The sequence below is a fragment of the Bos mutus genome, chromosome 1 (assembly GCF_027580195.1).
Source record: "Bos mutus isolate GX-2022 chromosome 1, NWIPB_WYAK_1.1, whole genome shotgun sequence".
In the NCBI taxonomy this organism is placed as follows: Eukaryota; Metazoa; Chordata; class Mammalia; order Artiodactyla; family Bovidae; genus Bos; species Bos mutus.
Window position 1 is genome coordinate 125,813,105 of NC_091617.1, and position 24,266 is coordinate 125,837,370.

At 39.8% G+C, this 24,266-nt stretch overlaps 1 protein-coding gene and 1 pseudogene across 18 annotated transcripts in view; one reads left to right on the forward strand and one right to left on the reverse strand.

Moving 5' to 3' along the window:
* TFDP2 (transcription factor Dp-2) overlaps nucleotides 1-24,266 on the forward strand; it is a 200,152-nt gene that overhangs the window by 162,996 nt on the left and 12,890 nt on the right. For 17 of the 18 annotated variants that reach the window (XM_070375051.1, XM_070375043.1, XM_070375074.1 and 14 more), the window contains 3 exons: nucleotides 12,007-12,169; nucleotides 19,513-19,659; nucleotides 22,396-22,464. In XM_070375051.1, the coding sequence (XP_070231152.1) occupies nucleotides 12,007-12,169; nucleotides 19,513-19,659; nucleotides 22,396-22,464 (379 nt within the window). The remainder of the gene's footprint in view (nucleotides 1-12,006; nucleotides 12,170-19,512; nucleotides 19,660-22,395; nucleotides 22,465-24,266) is intronic. The other variant, XM_070375064.1, reaches the window with a different exon arrangement.
* Nucleotides 15,004-15,943, reverse strand: LOC138988543 (protein FAM32A-like; annotated as a pseudogene).

A 24,266-nucleotide genomic window follows, 5' to 3' on the forward strand; every position in this document is an offset into this window, starting at 1 on the left:
ATTGTATATAATTTCTTGTTTAAATGGGATACATTTATTAGTTTACACCTGGAATATACTGTTATGCTACAGATTCTAGTTTCATATTATTTTTGTAGATAAATATAAATTATTGTGGCAAAATATAAAAAGACAGTGATTGTTGATTCTAGTTAAGTGCCTGGAAAGATAAATACTCTTGGAAACAGTTCTTTTAAATACTTCAAATGAAATATGAATATGAAATTATGAAGACCTCAAATAAAAAATAAAACTTGCTTTTCAAACTGTGCTAGGTTGGTAGTTTTATTTTCTTAAATATTAAAAACATGTTTAATTTGGTAATTTGATTTTATTTGGCAAGAAATGCTTCCTACTGATTCTTTTTTTTTTTTTTAAGAGACTAATAGAGATGATAGTGTTTATAGCCTGTGACCAAATTTTCATGTTATTTGGAAAGATGGTTTGGGTGGTTCAGAGAGCTCAGGTTTGAGAAAATATGTAAACTCTACTTTTTAAGTTTTCAAGGTAATTCCCTGGTGGCCCAGCAGTTAGGGCTGTGTACTTCTAACTGTCAAGGGCCTGGGCGTGATCTTTGGTTGGGAAACTAAAATCTCAAAAGCTGTACAGCACAGCCAAAAATAAATAAAATTGGCCCACTTAAAAAGAAAAATTTAGATAGGGAGCTTCTAGTTTGAGATGATGGGTTGAATAGCCATTTTTAATCTCCAACTTGTAAGATCCTGTTGAAATTTTTTTTGTGTTAAAAAAAAAAAAAGGAAATCTCTTAAATTGCCATAAAACATGATAGAGGTGTAGGGTTCTCCAAGGATTAGGAGATGAAGGCTGGTGTGATTATAAAGATGACAAGTGAAAGTGGACAAACCCATGTCCCAAAATATGCGTGGGAGAAGTCAGATTGGGAGATGGAAGCTATTTTCACTTGCACTGACTTGGTGAGGTCCCAGGCCTAGAGTTGAGAGGCATAAAAAGTGAGAATAAACTGGTGGGGGAAGGACTGAGGACAATGAAATGACGCCTATCCAAAGAGCACCTGGGCCAGTGGAAGCTTCTCAACCCTCCAGATGGCCTGTATCTACCACCCCGTCTCCACACATAGAAATTACATGTTGTGGCATAAATTATACTTCCTTCCTTTTTATTGCCTTCCTTCCTTTTTATGTACAATATAACATTGTATGGATATATCACATTTTTCCTGTATTTGTTCATTAATGATGGACATTTGAGGAGCTTCTCCATTTTGATTTCCCTTGTGGCTCAGATGGTAAAAGCATCTGCCTACAATGCAGGAGACCCGGATTCAATCCTGGGTGGGGAAGATCCCCTGGAGAAGGAAATGGCAACTCACCCTAGTACTCTTGCCTGGAAAATCCCATAGAGGGAGGAGCCTGGTAGGCTACAGTCCATGGGGTCGCAAAGAGTCGTACACAACTGAGTGACTTCACTTTCACTTTCTATTTTGGCTGTTATAAATGCTGCTGTGAACACTTGTGAACAAATCAGTTCTCATTTCTCTTGGATGTATACCTAGGAATAAAATTACCTATGGCAATTCTTTCTTTAGCTTTTTGAGTAACTATCAGTTACATTCCCATCAACAAAGGTTATAATGTCTCCAGCTCCTTACCAACATTTCCTATCCATCTCTTTTTATTTTAGCCATCCTTGTGAATGTGAAGTGTATCTCATTTTGGTTTTAATTTGCAGTTCATAGTGGTTGATGATGTTAAGCATTTTTTCAAGTGTTTATTGGCTGTTTGTATATCTTTTTATTTTCCTAGTACAAATATTTTATGAATAATTTCTGGCAGTTTCTAACCACTGGAGTATATTGCACAATAAACCACATTACATTTTCCAGGAAGAAAAAAAAAACACTAAGTTTGAATAGTAATGACATCACCCACTGAATTAGGACAGTTAAAATTTGCTTCAAATATTTCTTTGCGGGAAAGGACACCACACTTTCACTCAGTTAAGAGAAATATATTTAGAGTCTGGAGATCTTTTGTGGGTTTTTGTTTTTTAAAATCATGCCATGAATTCATAGGGAGTGGATTCTGGCAGCTCCGGCTCTCTCCCATCAGTTCTCAGAAAGTATGCCTTTCTGGGTGGAGCAGCCTGGTGCATCAGTTGATCCCAAGTACCTTTTTCGACTTTTTTCTTTTTCTCATCATTTTCCTTCACATGTTTCTGGAAGCTCCCCGGCTTTTAGAGCGCTTACTTTGCTCCATGTGTACAATCATTCTTTGGGCAGGCATCTTGCCCTTAACTTGTTTGTTTACAACGACGGCAGCAGCATGCTGGATGACATGGTAGACGCTTCCAGTGTTGCCATGGTAGCATTTGTGGGGAATTGCTTTGTGAACAGTGCCCATTCCTTTGATGTCTACAATGTCATGTTTCTTGTAGAGTCTCATGTTTGTGGCCAAAGGAACAACTCCATGTTTTCTAAAAAGCCTAGAGAACACAGAGCAGGTACCGCTCGTCTTTCCTTTATGTTGGTCATTTTGGCAAATTGCTAGAAGATGGCATTCCAGCTTAAAGGAAGGCTAAGTATCTTCTTTGAAGAACTCGATTGAGATCTTTTGGTTTGTTGGTGGTGGTGCTGGTTTTGTTATTGAGTCATAAGAATTCTTTATGGGTTATAGATACAAGACCGTTGTCGGATACATGGTTTGCGAAAAGTTCTCCTGATCTCTGGATTGATTTTTCACCTACAGGAAGCACAGAACTTTAAAAATTTGACTGTGTTTATCTTGTTTATATTTTCTTGTGGTACTTATGTTTTTGGTATCATATCTTATTTTAAGAATTGCCAAATCCCAAGATCACAAAGACTTAACACCAATATTTTTAACAGTTTTATGGGTTTTGCTCTTACATTTAGATCTTTGACCCATTTTGAGTTCGTTTTTGTAGCCTGTGACATTTTAAAGTTTATTTGTTTAATATAACCCAAAAGCATATAGAAGATCTGTGAAAATGTAGACATTTTTTTATAACATTTTTTCAACCATTTAAATTTCTAAAATAAGCCTGGTTTTAAGTTTATTATTTTATAAATTATTAGCTAAATTTAAAAAGTACACTCTGTATTATTTCGTTCTTAACCCTCATTTTGTGATGGGGAATCGAGCATTCCTGGACTATTTTTGTCAAGAAAAGGCACGTCTTCTCTGAATGTGGTAGCAGTAATAGTAAGCCAAATGTGACAATGAAAGTAATTTAAAGAATGAAGAACAAGAAAGTTTGTTTTGCTCAGAAGCATGATCCTTTGTATACTGAGTTTGGTTTTTTGGAAATAATTACAAAATGCTGGAAACCTCAGCATCTTATTTTATAGATACATAAAAGCCATCAGCCCCTAACATAAAAGACAACAAAACATAAATTCAAAACCAAAACAACAAAAAACCACTGAGAAAATAAATTAATAAATTCAAAACATACAAACAGACAAAAAAACACTGAGAAAATTCATTATTGTGTGTCTATCACCACTCTCCCATCTCCAGAACTTCTCCACCACCCCCTACTAGAAACCCATACCTATTAAGCAACCTCTCTTCAGTCTCTCCTCTTGCAGTCTCTGGTAACCATAGTTTTACTTCCTGTCTCCATAAATTTGACAATTCTAGGTAGCTCATATAAAAGAAATCATACGATAATTACCCTTTGTGTCTGGCTTGTTTCACTTACCATGTCTTCAGAGTTTATTCATATTGTAACATCTCTCAGAATTTCGTTTTTCTAAAAGCTGAATAGTGTTCTGTTCTGTGCACATGCCACACTTGCTGTTTATTCGTTCATCTGTTGAGGGACATGTAGGTTTCCACCATTTGACTACTATGAATGTTGCTGGTATGGGTGTGGGTGTACGATCATCTGTTTGAGTCCCCTACTTGAAATTTCTTTGGCTATACACCCTGAAGGGGAATTGCTGGGTCCTATGGTAATTATATGCTTCGTTTGTGTGGAACCACCGTAGTATTTTCTGCAGTGACTTCACCGCTTTACATTCCCACCAGTGGTGCACGAAGGGTCCAGTTTTCCATGTCCTCCCAGTGCTTATTGGCTGCGGTTTTCCTTGTTTGTTTTGTTTAATTAAAGTCATCCTAATGTGTGTGAATGATATCTCATTGTGGTTTTGTTCTGCATTTCCCTAATGACTAGTGATATTGAACATCTTTTCATGTACTTATTGGCCATTTGTATATCTTCTTGGAAGAAATGTCTACTCAAGTCTTTTGTCCATTTTGAGTTGTTTTTTATTGTTGTTGTTATTGTTAAGTTCTTCATCTAGCCTTTAACTTGTAAAATCCTTTTACTGGAGGCATTGTACACTTAACTTTGAAAAAAGTGGTTTACAGATTTGGTTGTAGGACCAAGTCCCCTATCTGTGTACTGCAGGTATCAGCTATTCTAAATTCCGTTGAATTTGATGTAAACATTGATGGGTTTGGCATGATGATCCACCAGCCTTCCAAAGATGAGGCTTCATTTCTTGATTCAGCCACTGTTGAATGTACCCTTGGGTTGTACTGCTATGAAACTTCATTTCGTATGATAATCTGTAGATCCATCCATGTTGCTGCAGATGTCATCACTGCACTTTTTGTGTGTGTCTGGTTACGTTCTGTGAGAGATTATGAGAGCCTGAACTAGGGTCATGGGAAGAGAGAGAAGACGTTGAATTCAAGAGCTCTTTAAGACAAGACTTAGATTACATTTGATAGAATTTGATTAGATAGAAAGGAGGATTAGGATGAATCTGTTGTTTCTGTTTCAGGCAGTTGGATGAATGCAATCACTCATCTAGATGAGAACTGCAGTAGGATCAGAAGTTACCTACTGGCACGTTGAGTCCCCTGTTGTATTTTTAATGTGTTATTGTGATGTATAAGGACCCCTGCCTAGATCACATTGATATTTCCAGTTCCAATCTTATTAAACTTCTTCTCTGTTATCTCAGTCTTTTTTCCATATCAAGAATCCTGATTTTTAAGGACATTGAGGATGAAAAGGACAATAGAATGAGTGTATATGGTAATTACTCATTGACTTTATCCCATATTACATGCTTCAGTTCAGTTCAGTTCAGTCGCTCAGTCGTGTTCGACTCTTGTGACCCCATGAATCACAGCACGCCAGGCCTCCCTGTCCATCACCAACTCCTGGAGTTCACTCAGACTCACGTCCGTCGAGTCAGTGATGCCATCCAGCCATCTCTGTCATCCCCTTCTCCTCCTGCCCCCAATCCCTCCCAGCATCAGAGTCTTTTCCGATGAGTCAACTCTTCGCATGAAGTGGCCAAAGTATTGGAGTTTCAGCTTTAGCATCATTCCTTCCAAAGAAATCCCAGGGCTGATCTCCTTCAGAATGGACTGGTTGGATCTCCTTGCAGTCCAAGGGACTCTCAAGAGTCTTCTCCAACACCACAGTTCAAAAGCATCAATTCTTCGGCGCTCAGCCTTCTTCACAGTCGAACTCTCACATCCATACATGACCACAGGAAAAACCATAGCCTTGACTAGCCGGACCTTTGTTGGCAAAATAATGTCTCTGCTTTTGAATACGCTATCTAGGTTGGACATAACTTTTCTTCCAAGGAGTAAGCATCTTTTAGTTTCATGGCTGCAGTCACCATCTGCAGTGATTTTGGAGCCCCCCAAAATAAAGTCTGCCACTGTTTCCACTGTTTCCCCCTCTATTTCCCATGAAGTGATGGGACCAGATGCCATGATCTTCGTTTTCTGAATGTTGAGCTTTAAGCCAACTTTTTCACTCTCCTCTTGCACTTTCATCAAGAGGCTTTTGAGTTCCTCTTCACTTTCTGCCATAAGGGTGGTGTCATCTGCATATCTGAGGTTATTGATATTTCTCCCGGCAATCTTGATTCCAGCTTCTGTTTCTTCCACTCCAGCGTTTCTCATGATGTACTCTGCATAAGTTAAATAAGCAGGGTGACAATATACAGCCTTGACGTACTCCTTTTCCTATTTGGAACCAGTCTGTTGTTCCATGTCCAGTTCTAACTGTTGCTTCCTGACCTGCATACAGATTTCTCAAGAGGCAGGTCAGGTGGTCTGATATTCCCATGTCTTGAAGAATTTTCCAGTTTGTTGTGATCCACACAGTCAAAGGCTTTGGCATAGTCAATAAAGCAGAAATAGATGTTTTTCTGGAACTCTCTTGCTTTTCCCATGATCCAGTGGATGTTGGCAATTTGATCTCTGGTTCCTCTGCCTTTTCTAAAACCAGCTTGAACATCTGGAAGTTCATGGTTCACGTAGTGCTGAAGCCTGGCTTGGAGAATTTTGAGCATTACTTTACTAGCATGTGAGATGAGTGCAATTGTGCCGTAGTTTGAGCATTCTCTGGCATTGCCTTTCTTTGAGATTGGAATGAAAACTGACCTTTTCCAGTCCTGTGGCCACTGCTGAGTTTTCCAAATTTGTTGGCATATTGAGTGCAGCACTTTCACAGCATCATCTTTCAGGATTTGGAATAGCTCAACTGGAATTCCATCACCTCCACTAGCTTTGTTCGTAGTGATGCTTTCTAAGGCCCACTTGACTTCACATTCCAGGATGTCTGGCTCTAAGTGAGTGATCACACCATCGTGATTATCTGGGTCGTGAAGATCTTTTTTGTACAGTTCTTCTGTGTATTCTTGCCACCTCTTCTTAATATCTTCTGCTTCTGCTAGATCCATACCATTTCTGTCCTTTATCAAGCCCATCTTTGCATGAAATGTTCCCTTGGTATCTCTAATTTTCTTGAAGAGATCTCTAGTCTTTCCCATTTTGTTGTTTTCCTCTATTTCTTTGCATTGATCATGCTTAATAGTCCCCAATAATAATAATAATAATGTAACCTAATGAGACTGTGCATACTAAGTTGCTTCAGTCATGTCCAGCTCTTTGCAAAGGTATGGACAGTAGCCTGCCAGCTCCTCTGTCCTTGGGATTCTCCAGGCAAGAATACTGGAGTGGGTTGCCATGTCCTCCTCCAAGGGATCTTCCTGATTCTCAGGGTATCTTCCTGACTAGGCTTTGAACCCTCATTTCTTAAGTTTCCTGCATTGGCAGAGAGGTTCTTTACCAGCACCAACTGTGAAGCACTGAAAACATTAAAAAATTGTCTGTATATGTTCTGTATATGTTCTCTCCATTCTTTTCTCATTTTTCTAATAATCATATGTAATAGTCCTGCAGTGTGGAAGCATACACCTGTTTATACCCTATAATATACACCTCTTAGTGCTCACTTAATCTTAACATCTACAGTTAATTATACATAAATTTCTCACAAGAGCTTTATGTCAGTGTTTCTCTAATCGTTTTGACTGTCTCAGTCAGTTTTGCTGAATATAAAAATTCTTGGCTCATACTTTGTTGGAGTTTCTTAAATGTCTTAATTTTCTTCTAATGTAACAGCTTGCTCTTGGAAAATCTGATAGTTTTTTTTTTTTCTAAATGTCTAAATAATTTTTTTTCTTTGAAATCCAGCAATTTTACCAGAATCTTTTGGTCTTTGTCATTCTGGGTTTATACAGTCTCTTTTCTTTTATTTCATAAACATTTTCTTGACTTAACAGCACTTAGTATTTATTCTGTTCCCATGCCTTGATTTTCTTCTTCAGAAACTCTTATTGTCCATATATTCTTTGCCTGCTTTCAGTGTTTTTCATTTGCTCTTGAATATTAATTGTGGGAGTCACATGGGCTAGATTGTTGCAACCTCCTAAGTCTTTATTTCAGCCTCCTGCACTCAGCTGGTATTGAAGAGGGCAAAACTTCCCATTTCAGCTGCGGCTCTCAAATTGGCCTGTTCTTTCTAGCAAAGTCTTGTTAGTTCCATCAAATGCCGCTCCGTTGAGTATTTATTTTTCTACCAACACAGACACGACTGTGTAAGCCTTTGGCCCCGGTCTGTAATCTGGGGTTGGTTGAAGATGCCTTGTCAGCTAGTTTTGTTGTAAACGTTGTCAGGGGTTCAGGCTTTGCTGCTTGCTTGCTCTATTTTGTATGGGGATTTGGAGAGTTTGAGAACTGTGCTGCTGTTGCTGTCTTTCCACACTCTCCTGTAACTGGGGTGTGTATGTGTGTGTGTTTACAGTCTATATGAATCAGAATTTAAATAGTTAAATCTTTTATAATCTGTAGATTTTCCCTCCGTATTTTTCTCACTCTTTCCCTTCCAAATTATTAGTTGAAGAAACCACATTATATGTCCTGAAGAAAAATTCTAAAGATTTTGCTTACCGCATCTCTTTTTTTAAATTAATTGATTGATTGATTTTTGGCTGCTGCTGGGCTTCAGTAGTCGCAGCAAGGCACACGGGGCCAGCCACTCTGAGGCATGTGGGATCTTCCCTTACCAGAAATAGAACCCATGTCCCCTGTATTGGCAGGCACTCTCAACCCCTGGACCACCAGGGAAGTCCCATAGCATCTCTTTAGTATAGTTTAACACGTTCTTCTGTCTTCGGTGTTTCCTTTAAACTGGTAGGTGGATCTTGTGTCTTGATCATATTCAGGTTCCATGATAGGTTGTACACTTGAAAAACAACTGAATGGGCCAGGTCAAGGAAAGCCAATAATACAGGATCAGAAGCACCGAAGTGAGAAACTCCAGTTGCAAAGCTGACATTGAAAAACAGGCAAATCCATAGAAACAGAAAGTAAAACATGGTTGCCAAGGGCTTGAGGACAGGGAGGTGGGAGTGGCTGCTTATGGGGACAGAATTTCTGTTTAAGGTGGAGAAATTAGGTTGTGGTGATGGCTGTGTCCACTGAATTTTATACTTGAAAAGATGAAGTTTATGGTGTGTGAATTGTATTTCATTAAAGCTGTTACCTTGACAAAGAAAGTTAGATTTGAAAAGGAAGAGAGTATTGGCTAATCTCTGGACTGATGAGAAGAACTGGTAGGTTTATAAGTGGCCGCTCCCACTGGCTGTAGACTTAGGTATTGTTCTACTGTCTCCTGAATATACCCATTTGGATATTCTATAGGCATGTCAAACTCAACCTCATGGCTGCCCAATAGAATGTAATACGAGCCACATGTGAGTTTTAATTTTCCAGCATTCAGTTTAAAAAGTAAACTGGAATATGTGAGACTGATGTTACATCTTTTATTTAATCTAGTATATCTAAAGGGTAATTAATATAAAAATTATACCTTCATCTCTCATGTAGGTCTTTGAAATTAACAGCATAATTAATTTGATTGAGACTTGTCCCATTTCAGGTGTTTGATAACCACAAGTAGAATATGCCCAGAGCATTAGACAATGCAAGTGAAAAGGTTTAAAATGAAATTCATGAATTCGTTCCAAATTCCTCCATCTCAGTAATGACCCCTCCTTATAAGGATTATTGTCCTGTTTCCCTCTTCCTTACCATCCACAGCAGTCAGTCACTTAGTTGTACTGATTTTTATCTTGAACATTTTTGCAAATCCATCTTTTCTTATCCAGTCCTACCAGTTGCTCGAATTCCAGGACTCAGCATTGCTTGCTTGGACCATTACAGTAACCTGTCAACGGGTCTTCCTGTTTCTGCTTCTGCCCTCCATAAATTACTCTGCAGCCAGAATCTCTACCTCACTGAAAATTTCACCACGCCACTCCACCCCTCGGTACCACTGAGTGCTATAACAATATCTCAGTAGTAGTCTGTGACCCACAGTGAATACACAGAGAGGATTCTTTGGGGATGCAGGGAAAGAAAGTAGATATCTTCCCTTACTCTTTTGAGAAGTACATTTAGCATCTATTTCTTAATGGCCATAACACAGTAGAACATGTAAATAACATAAATGAATGTAATTATGCTGATGGAATGTGATGAAGTCTAGGTTCCTCTGCACAGCAGACTCCCCATTTCCCCTTTCCCTCCAGCCTCTGCTTTTGGAAGCTTGACTATTTTAGATAGTTCACATAAGTGTAATCGTGCAACAGTTGTCCTTCAGTGACTGGTTTATTTGACTTAGCATGATGTTCTCCAGGTTCCTCCACGTTGTCACATATGGCAGAATTTTTTTTTAAGGCTGAATAATATTTTGTTGTATATGTATAAATATGTCTATATGTCTGTGTGAATATATATGTATTCACATACTACATTTTCTTTATCCATTCATCCATCTATGGATATTTGAGTTTTCCTTGTCTTGGTTCAGTTCAGTTCAGTCGCTCAGTCGTGTCCAACTCTTTGCAACCCCATGAGCCGCAGCACGCCAGGCCTCCCTGTCCATCACCAACTCCCAGAGTTTACGCAAACTCATGTCCACTGAGTTGGTGATGCCATCCAACCATCTTCATCCTCTGTCGTCCCCTTCTCCTCGTGCCTTCAATCTTTCCCAACACCAGGGTCTTTTCAAGTGAGTCAGCTCTTCGCATCAGGTGGCCAAAATATTGGAGTTTAAGCTTCAACATCAGTCCTTCTAATAAACATCCAGGACTGATTTCCTTTAGGATGGACTGGTTGGATGAATAAAGCTGCAGTGAACATGACGGACACCTCTTTGATATCCTGATTTCATTTCTTTTGGATATACCCAGAAATGAGATTACTAAATTATATGGTAGTTCCATTTTTAATTTTTTGAGGAATCTCCATATTTTTTTCCGTAACAGTTATACCATGTTATGTTCCCACCAACAGTGTACAAGGGTTCTAATTTCTATATACCTTCACCAACACTTGTAATCCTTTTTTAAAAGTAAATAGTCATCCTAACAGGTGTGGAGATAATGTCATTGTGGCTTTGATTTGTATTTCTCTCATAAGTAGTGATGTTGAACACCATTTCATCTAACTGCTGGTTATAACTGGTCATTTGTATATTTTCTTTGAAGAAATGCCTATTCATGTCCTTTGCCTGTTTTTTGTGTTACATGTTTTGCTATTGAGGTGTAGGAGTTTCTTAGATATTTCAGATACTAACCATGTATCACATAAAGGGTTTGTAAATATTTTCTCCCTTTCCACAGATTGTCTTTTCTTTCTGTGGATTGTTTTCATTGGTTCTTACTGCAGGAATCTTCCTCCTTTAGGTTAGACTAGATTCCCCTCTTACCAATTCCCATAAAACATTGTGAATAACTCTGACTTGGCACTTACCTTGTTATTGTGGAATTATCTGTCATTATATATTAGTTTTGCCTCTCTTCCAGCCTTAGGACTCACTGAGGGAAAGGATTTTGCATCAGTTACTGTTTTTATACTTCCAGCCCCTAATACACACAGTTCCTAGCATATAATTGTTACTCAGATATTAGTAGAACTAAACTGACGTCTGAAATTTTAATGATTGAATTATCAAAGGTTAGGCCTAGGCATTAACCTAACTTAGGATAACTGAAGATGTAGGTCCATTACTAACACCAATAACTTCTTTTTTTTAATTAATTAATGTATTTTAATTGAAGGCTAATTACTTTATGGTATTGTAGTGGTTTTTGCCATACTTTGACATGAATCAGCCATGGGTGTACATGTGTTCCCTGTCTTGAACCCCGCTCCCACTTCCCTCCCCACCCAACACCAATGACTTCTGATTGAAAAATTGAGTAGATAACAGAACTCTAGAATAGTGGTACTTTTAATTTTAGGTGGGGGGGAAAAATCTATAGCATACGTAGAATGCAAAAAGGTAAGTATTAGGAATATAAACTTTACATGGGCACAGTTTTTGTCTGCTGTTTTCAGAGGTCTTCTAATGTGTAGAACAGCGTCTGATACTTAATAGTAAGTAACTGGTCAGTAAATAGGCAACAAATGAGTGAGCATAAAAAGGCACTCTTGCTACACACTTTATTAGGCTTTTAAGGTGAAAATTAAGTTTAAAACATTTCCTTATCTCTAATTCAATGTAAAATTGAGCACTGGAAACAAAAAATCAAATTCCTGTCTTCTCACCTTAGTTGAGTTTATAAAGGAAGTCTCTAGTAAGTATAATGGAGTATAATTTTATTTTCTCTTTTAGCAAACGAAGCAAAAAAGGAGATAAAAATGGAAAAGGCTTGAGACATTTTTCAATGAAAGTGTGTGAGAAAGTTCAGCGGAAAGGCACAACGTCATATAATGAAGTAGCTGATGAGCTGGTGTCCGAGTTCACCAATTCAAACAACCACTTGGCAGCTGATTCGGTAGGTAGACCACGCCTTGGTGTTGATGCTGCAGCGCTGTACCTCTCGGGATTGTCTCTGTCAAATCGAGGACTCAGACGAGTTAGCTACTGGGGAATTCTGTTTTGATTTTTTTGTTGTTTTGTTTTGAAAAGGATTCTTACTTATTTAAACATAAAGGTGGAAAAGTATTTTTAAAACATCTTTGGGGGTTATTGAAGAAACATACTTTTTAAAAAGTATACTTTTAATTTTTGAATGACTTTAGATACATCTGAATCTTTCAGTGTTTTAAGTCAGTAAGAAAATTTTATCTTATTTTTAATTGAAAAAATACTACATGAACATGTTTAAAGAAATTCATTTGTACCAAAGACTGTATAATAAAAAATTTTTCTCTTCTACCACAGACTCTAATCTGACTCCGCAACGCACAGTTTACTATTACCAGATTCTTGAGTATCATTCCAGAAATTCCTTACGCACCTATATAATAAAATTTGTTATTTTAAACATAAATATGGTTGTGCTTTGCATGCTTCATTCTTAATTTTATTTTCTTAGTAATATATCTAGAGCCTCATTTTTAACACATAAAAATCATTCTCATTTTTTTTTAATTGAGATAAATTTACATGCAGGGAGGGAAATGTACATGTCTTAAGTGTACAATTAAACTGCTAAATTATTTTTTTATTTATTGTGGCTAGTTTACATACAACAAGATGTATCCAAGTGTAAAATCCAGTGAGTTTCGACATTTGTATGCTATCTGTGAAGCCACCACCTGATCAGGACGGAATGTTTCCATCGTTCCCAGAGCCTCTTCCTGCCTTTTGTAGTCCATCCCTCCCTCGCCCTCTAGCCCCAGTCAGCTGCTGATATGCTTTTTATAAATCAGTTCGCATTTTACTTAAATGTAGTCATACTTTATATATTCCAGAACAATATTAAATAATAGTAGTAACTCTAGTCATATTGAATCTTCACTTCTTAACGTTAGTGGAAATATTTATAGTTTTGCAGCCTTAATTGTGATAAAGGTTTTAAGATGATAGTAACCATAACTTGATGTTTTTCTTAATGAACATTTCTTTTTTCTTAATTAAAAAAAAGTCAGAAATGGAGTTGAATTTAATCAAGTCTGTCAGGAAGATAGCTTCCTAACATTTTAGGATTTTTACAATGGTATTCATGAATGAAACTGGTGGGGTTATTTGCTTTTATTTTTATAATCTCTGCAATTTTTTAAAATAACGTTTTTTCCATTCTGCGGTCTGGTAGCTCAGATGGTAAAGAATCTGCCTGCAGTCCGGGAGATGCAGATTCGATCCCTGGAGAAGGGACTGGCAACCCACTCCAGTATTCTTGCCTGGTGAATTACATAAACAGAGGAGCCTAGTGGGCTATACAGTCCATGGGGTCACAAAGAGTTAGACATAACTGAGCAACTGTGAATATCGCATTCACATATGATATTCCCAAACACAGCACTTGGTTTTTTCTTCTGACCCTGTTATTCTTTCAGTGTCTGTGTCACATAGATATTTCTCCCAATAGCATAGTTTGGCCCTTATCCAGTGGGTGCACACAGGCCCTCATAGACCCTGGCTCTCCAGCGTTGGGAGCTTGGTGCTGCCTTCTGACCACACCCTTCTTTCTGTGCTGGGACTCTGCCTCCTTGTTCCTGTTGCCCTTGAGGTATCCTTAGGCCAGGAATGTCAAACATTGTATGTGTCAACCCTAAGGAAATACAGGAGCTACTTGGACCTTAGGGTCGAGGATAAGGAGGCAGACTGTGCCTGGATTCTTTTACAAAGAGTGCTGTGCTTGATTAGTGATGTCTGCCATGGCAACACCCGCTAGACACATGTCTGGAATGAATATATTTGGAGAAGAGGCTGCGAGCTGGCCTGGTTCAGAAAGGGACAAGCTGTATGTTCTGTCCTTGCCTTAGGTGGTTGTGCTGATTACCAGGCTGCATTGTCTCTTTGGCCAAGTGGCTGGGGAGGCAGGCTGAAGGCCATGAAGCTTCAAATCGCTTCCCCAGGGCCTGGACGGAAGAGCATAAGCCCCAAGCTAAGAGGAGCCTGGCAGGGCAGCCCATGCAGGGCCCCCCAGGGGTCTACGTGCTGCAGGCCATCCTGGCATTGGCTCCTTATCCTCTGGAGTCAGGTTCCAGCAGAGCCAGCTGGTGGGCTTCAAAGAGTTAAGTGCAACTCAGAGGTAAAAACACGTTTCCATAGCATATACACAGAAATAACATTAATCTCTGGATAAACTCTCAAAAATTCCCAGTCCACACTAAAATGGATTATTGCCTGTGTGCTACTCAGAAATCAAAATAGAGTATTAGTTTGACTTCAATCAGAGACATTACTTTGCCAACAAAGGTCTGTCTAGTCAAGGCTATAGTTTTTCCAGTGGTTATGTGTGGATATGAGAGTTGGACTATAAAGAAAGCTGAGCGCAGAAGAATCGATGCTTTTAAACTGTGGTGTTGGAGAAGACTCTTGAGAGTCCGGTGGGCTGCAAGGAGATCCAACCAGTCCATCCTAAAGGAGATCAGTCCTGGGTGTTCTTTGGAAGGACTGATGTTGAAGCTGAAACTCCAGTCCTTTGGCCACCTCATGCAAAGAGCTGACTCATTGGAAAAGACCCTGAAGCTGGGAAAGATTGGGGGCAGGAAAAGAAGGGGACGACAGAGGATGAGATGGTTGGATGGCATCATTGACTCAATGGACACGGTTTTGGATGGACTCCAGGAGTTGGTGCTGGACAGGAAGGCCTGGCGTGCTGCGGTTCATGGGGTCGCAAAGAATCAGACACAACTGAGCGACTGAACTGAACTGACTTTAATCAAATTCCACAGTGAAGGCACACTGCTTTGGAAAGCGCTGCCTCAGGAGAAGATACAGGGTGTGTGTAAAAGAATGTTTATAGAAAATACCAAGGGCACCAAACATGACCCCAGTTACCTTCCACGCCCCTCCATGCCCCAGGCAGGGGCTCTGCTTCCCCCAGGGGACTCGGGGCGTGTCACGGTGCTAGTGAGTGTGTCCAGGTGCCTCTTGAGCCCTCTGCTTTCAGCTTGTGAGTTTGGGAAGCTTTCTTCAGGATCCTCCCCACTTGCCATTTCTATTGCATCTCCTCGAAGGCCAACTGTGTGGAAGTACCCTTGTCCCAGGCCACACTGCTTCTTGTTCTTTTTATTTTTTGTCCATGCCCTGTGGCATGTGGGAGCTTACCGTCCTGACAAGGGTTTGAACCTGCACCCTTTGCATTAGAAGTTTGGAGTCTTAATCACTGGGCCACCAGGGAAGTCCCTCCTCCTTGTTCTTTATACTCATTCCCATTGCTTCCTCAAGTTTTGATTTGTCTTTGTCCTGTTCCTCCTTCTGCTTGGTCACGCCGAGCTCCGTGATGCCTTTTAGACTCAAGAGCCCACTTTTGACCTGCTTGCCAGCCTCCATGGCACCTGTTTGCAATCAGTACCATCTTTTCAGTTTTGATAAGTAGTGTCATGCTGGCTTTATAAAATAAGTTTAGAGGTCTTCGCTTTCTCTTTTGCTTTACTCCATCACAGATTTAATGGCATGGGATGTCTAGTTTTGTTCCCTGCAATCTAATGGAAATCACCTGAGATAACTCTGTGGTGATTCAGTGGGGGGTTTAGATAGCTTTCTTCATTTCTTATTTGGTAATCCATCTCTTTAAAATTGCTTTCTCCCTTTGAGTCAGTTTGGTGTTTTTTTGTTTTCTTAGAACATTCTCCATTTCATCCATGTTTTCCAAATTATTTGCGATTGTATTCCCCCCCCAAAAATCTCTTGGATTTGTTTGTATGGACCTCCGGTTCTGAAGTTAATTTCTGTTTTTATCTGTATTTAATATTCTGTTCTCTTTCCTGAAGTTACTTTTATTATTTCTCTACCCTGAAGACTGTGATATATGCTTTATTTACTTTTAATTTCTGTGTTTAATATTGAAAGTCTTTATGGCTGTTATTTTCCTCTTGTACACTACCCATATCCCCATTCATTCTGGTATGTTACTCTTTATTCTGTAACTTTGGCTTAAGAATTGCATTGAAGTTTCTTATAGTTCCAGGTGATAGGAATTTTTGTTTATTGTCATGAATTTTGACTTTTATTACCTGTGATCAGAAATTTTGAGTCAAACTGTTTCCTTAAGGGGGGGATTGCTTTGAGATGTTTCTTGTGAGCTCTTGTATGGTAATTTCTGTTTAATTTCCCTGGGCGCTTGAAAGTATATGGCTTTCTAAATTTGACTGAGAGTCTCTCTGAATGGTGCAGCAGGCCCTGTGGGACCTGGCCCTCTGCTGCCTCTCGTCTGCTACCGAGCACCCTCTCAGTTACTACACGCAGCCACACGTGTTCTTTGCTGGGGGTTTCCATACAGTTCTTTTCTCCCGTCTAATTTTCACTCAGATGTCACTAAAGTGAAGCATTTCTTCTTAGCACTTTTCAATATCTAACACACATTTTTAGTAACCACGCCCCCATCCCCACTCCTGAATATAAGCAAGGATTTTTTTTTTTCTGTTGATTCACTACTTTGTTTTTCTCATAATTTGGAGGCCCTGTAGTCTGTAATTCTTTAAAGTTATTTTTATTATAACCAGTATTTTATAATTTCAGTAATTTCAGTATTTCATTTCTTGAGTTATCACCTATGGACTGTGATTGATTATGGAAGAAAAAATAAATCCCTATGCCTGTTGTGTTCCCATCTCCCATCTTTCCCCTCTACCACAGGATTCAGGTGAATATACTAGTGGCCGTTGTTAAAAGAATATTATAATTATAGTTGTTTTTATGACTTTGAATATATTGTGCTAAAATTATTGCTTAGTTCATCTGTTTTAAATAGTTCATCTGCTTTGAATTCATAATTCCTTCCAGTATCAAAGAAGAGGAAATCGGGTACTTGCCTGGTGGTCCAGTGGCTAAGACTCCTCGCTTCCAATGCAGGGGGGCCCTGGTTCAATCCCTGGTCAGGGAATTATATCTCGCATGCTCCAACTAAGAGTTCGCAGGCTGCGACTAAAGATCCCACAGGCTGCAACTAACAGATCCCTCGTTTTGCAACCAAGACCCAGCACAGCCAAAAAATACTTTAAAAAAACAAAAGCACAAACTATTTCTAAAAAAAGAAGAGGAAATCAGCAGACTTGCTGTTGCCTCCTAACGTCTGTTGTTATTTTCTCATTTTCTACAGTATTGGGATTTCTAATATTTACATTCAGTTCTATAACTTAAAATCTCCCTTTTATATAAGTGAAATGAAGTTGCTCAGTCGTGTCCGACTCTTTGCAACCCCGTGTACTACAGCCCACCAGGCTCCTCTGTCCATAGGATTCTCTAGGCAAGAATACTGGAGTGGGTTGCCATTTCCTCCTCCAGGGGATGTTCCCTACCCAGGAATCGAACCCAGGTCTCCCGCATTGCAGGCAGACGCTTTAACCTCTGAGCCACCAGGAAGCCCTTTATTTAATTTTACTTCTGTATTTAAGTGGATTCAGTGTTGTCCACCATCTTTTATTATCATGGCATCTGATTGGTTGGATTCAGTTCTTAGAAACTGCCTGTCCACCAGAAGATAAGGGGCTTTCCCACACTGTAAGTTAACATAATTTCTGTTATTATAAAGTCTTGCTACCAAAAAAAGTCAGCTGAACTACACAGTGTGCCTAGTGATCTGTGTGATTACATTTTGTTCAGGTTCACCATTTTCATAGTGTACAACAGTTTGCAGATCAGCACTAGTGTGTGGAACACATTTTGAGAAGCACTGCTAACTAGAACTTAAAGGGTACATCTTGGACTTTTCAAAGTCTGACATCCTCAGAGACACTACAAGACCTTAGCCCACTTTAACTCCATTACCCCTTTCTCCTATATATAGTATTCAGTTCAATTCAGTTCAGTCGCTCAATCGTGTTTGACTCTTTGCCACCCCATGAACCTCAGCACGCCAGGCCTCCCTGTCCAGCACCAACTCCCAGAGTCCACCCAAACCCATGTCCATTGAGTCGGTGATGCCATCCAACCGTCTCATCCTCTGTCATCCCCTTCTCCTCCTGCCCTCAATATTTCCCAGCATCAGGGTCTTTTCCAATGAGTCAGCTCTTCACATCAGGTGGCCAAAAGATTGGAGTTTCAGCTTCAGTCCTTGCAATGAATATTCAGGACTGATTTCCTTTAGGATGGACTGGTTGGATCTCCTTGCAGTCCAAGGGACTCTGAAGAGCCTTCTCCAACACCACAGTTCAAAAGCATCAATTCTTCTGCACTCAGGTTTCTTTATAGTCCAACTCTCACATCCATACATGACTACTGGAAAAACCATAGCCTTGACTAGACGGACCTTTGTAGACAAAGTAATGTCTCTGCTTTTTAAGATGCTGTCTAGGTTGGTCATAACTTTTCTTCCAAGGAGTCAGCGTCTTTTAATTTCCTGGCTGCAGTCACCATCTGCAGTGAATCTGGAGCCCAGAAAAAGAAAGGCAGCCACTGCTTCCACTGTTTCCCCATCTATTTGCCATGAAGTGATAGGACCAGATGCCATGATCTTAGTTTTCTGAATGTTTAGTTTTAAGCCAACTTTTTCACTCTCCTCTTTCACTTTCATCAAGAGGCTCTTTAGTTCTTCACTTTTTGCCATAAGGGTGGTGTCATCTGCATATCTGAGTTTATTGATATTTCTCCCAGCAATCTTGATTCCAGCTTGTGCTTCCTCCAGCCCAGTGTTTCTCATGATGTACTTTGCATATAAGCTAAATAAGCAGGGTGATAATATACAGCTTTGATGTACTCCTTTTCCTATTTGGAATCAGTCTGTTGTTCCATGTCCAGTTCTAACTGTTGCTTCCTGACCTGCATACAGGTTTCTCAAGAGGCAGGTCAGGTGGTCTGGTATTACTGTCCTGTATATTAGTTCTTTTTATATTCTAGACTCCCCAAGACATTGTAATTTATAATGAGTATTAATTGAGATTTACCTTTTGAGTTGGTCTTCATGTCGTCTTACATCATCTCCAAGTTCCTATCTTAGATTCTTTTCCTTTGACTTAGAAGAGGCCCTTTTGCATCATTTAATTTAGATATATTAGGAACATAATCCTTATTTTTAAGATTGTTTTGTGTTTTAGATTGCTTGAAAGTATCTTTATTTCATCTTTACTTTTTTTTTAATCTTTAGTTTTGAAGGATACTTTCACAGGGTGAAGAATTCTTTCAGAACTTTGAAGATACTTATGAAATTATTGTTAAATATTTTAATACCTTGTGACTGTATCATGACCTTTAAAGTTTATCACTCAATAAACATATTTCTTTTAGCAGGCTTATGATCAGAAGAACATTAGGCGAAGAGTTTATGATGCTTTAAATGTGCTGATGGCAATGAACATAATTTCAAAGGAAAAAAAAGAAATCAAGTGGATTGGCCTGCCTACCAATTCTGCTCAGGAATGTCAAAACCTGGAGGTAAGTGAAGAAAATCTGTTTACAGATAGTACTTTGCTTTATTTTACATCAGAGACGTCTTAATTTGGAAATACAGTCACATAGTATTAAAATATTCATAGCTATTTATTCATGCATAGTATGCCTTTTTTCTTTAAAGTCTCTCCTAGGTAGAATTTCAGAACTGGAAGGAGATTTTGAGAAGTCTAGTCTGACAGATGTCCTGATGAAACATGAAATGAAATGACTTGAATTTTTTTTTTCTCTTTTTTTTTGAGAACATCTTTGTTTTATTCTAATTCTGAGCACTCTACTAATAAATTTTCATTGACTTGTGTACTGGAAATGATCTTATTTGATGAAATACTTGCTGTATAAATCTGAAAGAATGGATTAAAGTTGGCTTTCTTGTATTTAAACTTTTACCTTCAACTCTAGAATTAGTGGCAGGAGAATATGGAATTTCCTTTAAATCTTTATCAGAATGGGTAGAATGTTCAGCTTACAAGAATTTGGGGTGATGTGTGCAAAAGCATGTTTTATTCTTTGAACTTCAATCATTACAGAAAAGCTTTCCTAAGTGAGCATGTGCCCTGACATATTATTTGTAAATTGATTTGACATAATTTTACTATCATATCCAAAAGGCTGACTACAGCTTTAGACGTGACTAGGTTGATTTCATGTTTTGCTTAGTCCCTCTTTTCCCCTAGCAAATCAAAAAATTTTAGTATTAATATACTTGTGGATGGAGGGAGAAAACCTGGCAGTCATCAGAAGTTATAAAATAATGTCATTCATGTGCTTCAATGGAAATGTCCTTTTTTCTCCTCCCAATAGAGTAAAATTTGAGGGTTATTTTAATTACAAGTAATATTAAGCTGGTATCAAAGCCTAAGTAAGCAAAAATCTCTTAACATCTCCCGTGTGCTTAAATGAAAGATTATATGAGATTCCGATCCTAAGCAGCTTTCATTCTAATTGAGGAGAGCAGAAATGTAAAAGGACTTACCAAAATTGTGATGACTCCTATGAAAGAAGTATGTACAGATTCTCTGGAAAAGGGGTATAATGGAGGGAGGGAGCGGGGTTGGGCTTTACCAAGAGATAAAAATATCCCTGTGCTGTAGGAGGAGTTTGCCAAGTGGTTTAGGGCAGGGAGGCAGAGACACTGCCCGGAATGAGGCAGGTAGAGGAAGGCGTGCCCGCAGCTGGTTGTGGCCAGAGCACAGGTCAAAGACAGGGTAGGTTCCTGGGTGCGAAGTAGTTGCAACCTGATCTACGGGCAGTAGGAACTACTGGAGAATTACAAAGAAGAGGGCTGAGGGAGTGTAATCCAAAGGGTCAGTCTGCCAGTGGGTTGTAAGCCAGACTGACAGGAAGGTGAGGGGGTGGGTCGGAGAGGGGCTGAGTTCTGGCCATGACAGTGAGACTGGAGAAGTGTTTTAGAGGCAGAATCAGTACCACTTGGCCTGGTTGGATGCAAGGCCTGAGGGGCAGTTGGAGCTGCTCTGTCAACAGTGTCAGATGCTGGGGAAAACCCCAGCAGCATCTTTTCACATGTGACAGAGCACACAGATCTTACAGTGGATCTTAAGTGTTTCGGGGTTCAAGTGGTTGTGATTAGAGGAACCATGAGATAAACTCCCAGTGGGGACTAGATGGGGAGCAAGTAAGAAAGATGCTGTTGGAGTAGACAAGAAAGATGATATTAGATGTCATTGGCTTTTGCCCAAAGACACAGTGAGGAGCTCATCCACAGGGATATTCCAGACCTTAATCTATGTTTTCTAGGTAGCTGTGAGGTTGAGGAAAACAGTAGTTGGTTGAAGCTAGGAAATTTGTCCCATAACCGTGTCTCTTACTGCAGGTAGGAACTGTGTACTGAATATGTAGGAGCCCTGTATCAGCAGCTGTGCCTGTTTAAAAGAGAGAAGATTAAGAAACTGCTCTAGGGACCATCTTCCCTGGTGGACCAGTGGTTAGGACTCTGTGCTTTCAGTGCGGAGAGCGTGAGTTTGATTCCTGGTCAGGGAATTAAAATCCCACAAGTCACACTAAAAAAAGCAGTTAAACGGAGATCTTAAATGAGATCTTACCTCATTCTGGGAGGTTAATAGAGCAAAGCAATTAATAATGGGATCTCTTAAACCAGGTGGCTTTGATTCAAATCCTGGCTCTTGCCATCCACCAGCGGTGTGACCCTGGACAGATTCTTCACCCTCTGTGCCTCTGTTTCCTACTGCAAAGAGGGTAACAGCCATACTTATGTCCAGGGTTTTGTGAAGACGAATTAAGAGACCGTGTGTCCAGCGCTCAGGTGACTGCTGACACGTAGAATAGGTGTTCACCAGGTGTCAGCTGTGACTGACGGGAAATCCCATGGACGGAGGAGCCTGGTAGACTGCAGTCCACGGGGTCACAAAGAGTTGGATATGACTGAGCGACTTCACTTTCACTTTTTCAAGTGTTAGCTGTGACTCTGCTTGGTGCTTGTGAAATAAATAGAGCCAGTCCCACAGATCAAGTGTTCATTAGGGGGATGGATGTCGTTTGATGGCGATTGCTACAATTCTGCTGTCTTGCCTCCTTGCTTACCTGACCCCAGAAGGCGGAATCTACCTTTATTGGCGCCAGTAGTTAAATAGGTTGCCTGTCTTTAAGGAAAATTCTTGATGTCTCAGAACTGAGACCTGAAAAGTGAGCAGCATTTTCTACTGTACATGCTCATGCTATTTTGTAACCTGTGTTTTAAAGATAGAGAAGCAGAGGCGGATAGAACGGATAAAGCAGAAGCGGGCTCAGCTTCAAGAACTTCTCCTGCAGGTAAAGAAGCCGGGATGTGTTCATTACCTTCTCTGCGTGTGTCTGCTTCTCCCCAGCTTGCTGAGTCCATGTTTTCTGCTTTGGGGGCCTTCAGATACCTGGTGGGGCTGCACTAGCGCGTCGTCCCCAAGACCTGAGCCTGTGACTCGCCACACGATCTGCCTTTAAGGCGGTCCATCTCAGGGGAGTTTGGGGGAGAATGGATACATGTATATGTATGGCTGAGTCACTTTCTGTCCACCTGAAACGATCACAACGTTGTTAGTCAGTTGTATTTCAGTATAAAGTAAAAAGTTAAGAAGATGGTCCCATCTCACCATCATCTGGGGCCTCATGGCAGCTCTAATGTGGAACATATTACTCAACAGTTTATTTACTTTTATTCCTACTCTGAGCAGAAATTATTTTAGCCCTTATTTGGAATATGAAGGAGTAAGGCTAATTAAATTTTAGGTGTTTTGAGTAGTTTCGGGCTTCCCTGGTGGCTCAAATGGTAAAGAATGTACCTGCAATGCAGGAGATGCTGGATTGGGAAGATCCCCTGGAGAAGGGAATGACTACCCGCTCTAGTAAAATAATCGGATCCACCTGTAATGTTAATACTTACTATCTGTGGATGACGTTATGACATATTCAGCTTTGTAGCAATACCAAAACTTAAAATGCATTTCCATTTAGGAAAATTAAATTTTACAGTGTAATGTAGATCCCTGTATTTATACTTTTTAAAATAATTGTCTAGAATTTGATAATTTAAAAAATAGAGGCTCTGTAGAAAATCATGTGAGGTAAAATCACGGGGTAGGTGGGGTTTTTTTTTAACCTACTTTTGGTCATTTCAGTTGGTGGAGAAATCTACTTTGAGCAGTACAGCAAGACATTTTCAAACCAATCAGAAAACTTTTTAAAATGAGCCAACAAGTCTTTGTACTTTTGTTTTTAATCAGCAAAATGTATTTATATGAAAAACTTTCAGCCAATCTAAAACCCATTTTGACTTGAGCAACCATAGGTCCTATTTCATTTCTGATATAGTCCACTTTTCAGAAATAAAGGGAGCAATAAGTTACCAAATAAGTGTAACATTTTTTTTTTTTTGGTTTGTTTGTTTATCCCCCTTAAAATACTCACTTTGTCTCATGGACAGAATAGGTTAAATATTCCTACGTATTCCAGATTTCTGTTTTTCCTTTCTTGATCCTTACTGTTTGTTTTTTCATATTCGAATACACATCAGAGAGGCAGGAACAGACTGTTAGCTGTGTGTGGTCTAGAAGGGTGGGGTGGGAGGAAGCTGGTAGGGACGGGAGCAGCCGCAGATGGAGCAGAGCCCCCGACACAGACAGCCCGGGATGATGCTCCGTCCTCATCAGGCACCTCTCTTTTTCTTGCTCTTCTGTGTCTGTGTCCCATACTGACCCTTGTGGGACCTCCCTGAGGAGCTCCCTCCAGAGCCGGCCTCATGTATTTTTCATATTGGATTTCCAGAGTGGGTTTTGTATGAAGAGAACACTCTGTAGCTTTAAAAACAAACAACTTGAAAGCTGACAGATTTTCCTGTGCCCCTCCCTGGACAGCTCCGCTTCCTGAGAGACCCTCGCCCCAACCCCGTCAGCTTCCCTGGCTGCCTGTCTGTCGTCTGTCTTGCATCAGTGTTTCCCTCCCCACTCACAGTCCCCAAACCCTGTGCTTGGCCCTTCTTCCATTTCCTCAGAGCTCTCATGGAACATTTGGGGGCTCCCTTTTTGGCATGTTATTATGAAAACCTGTTTATCAGCGTGTCTGTAATTATCTGTTGATCA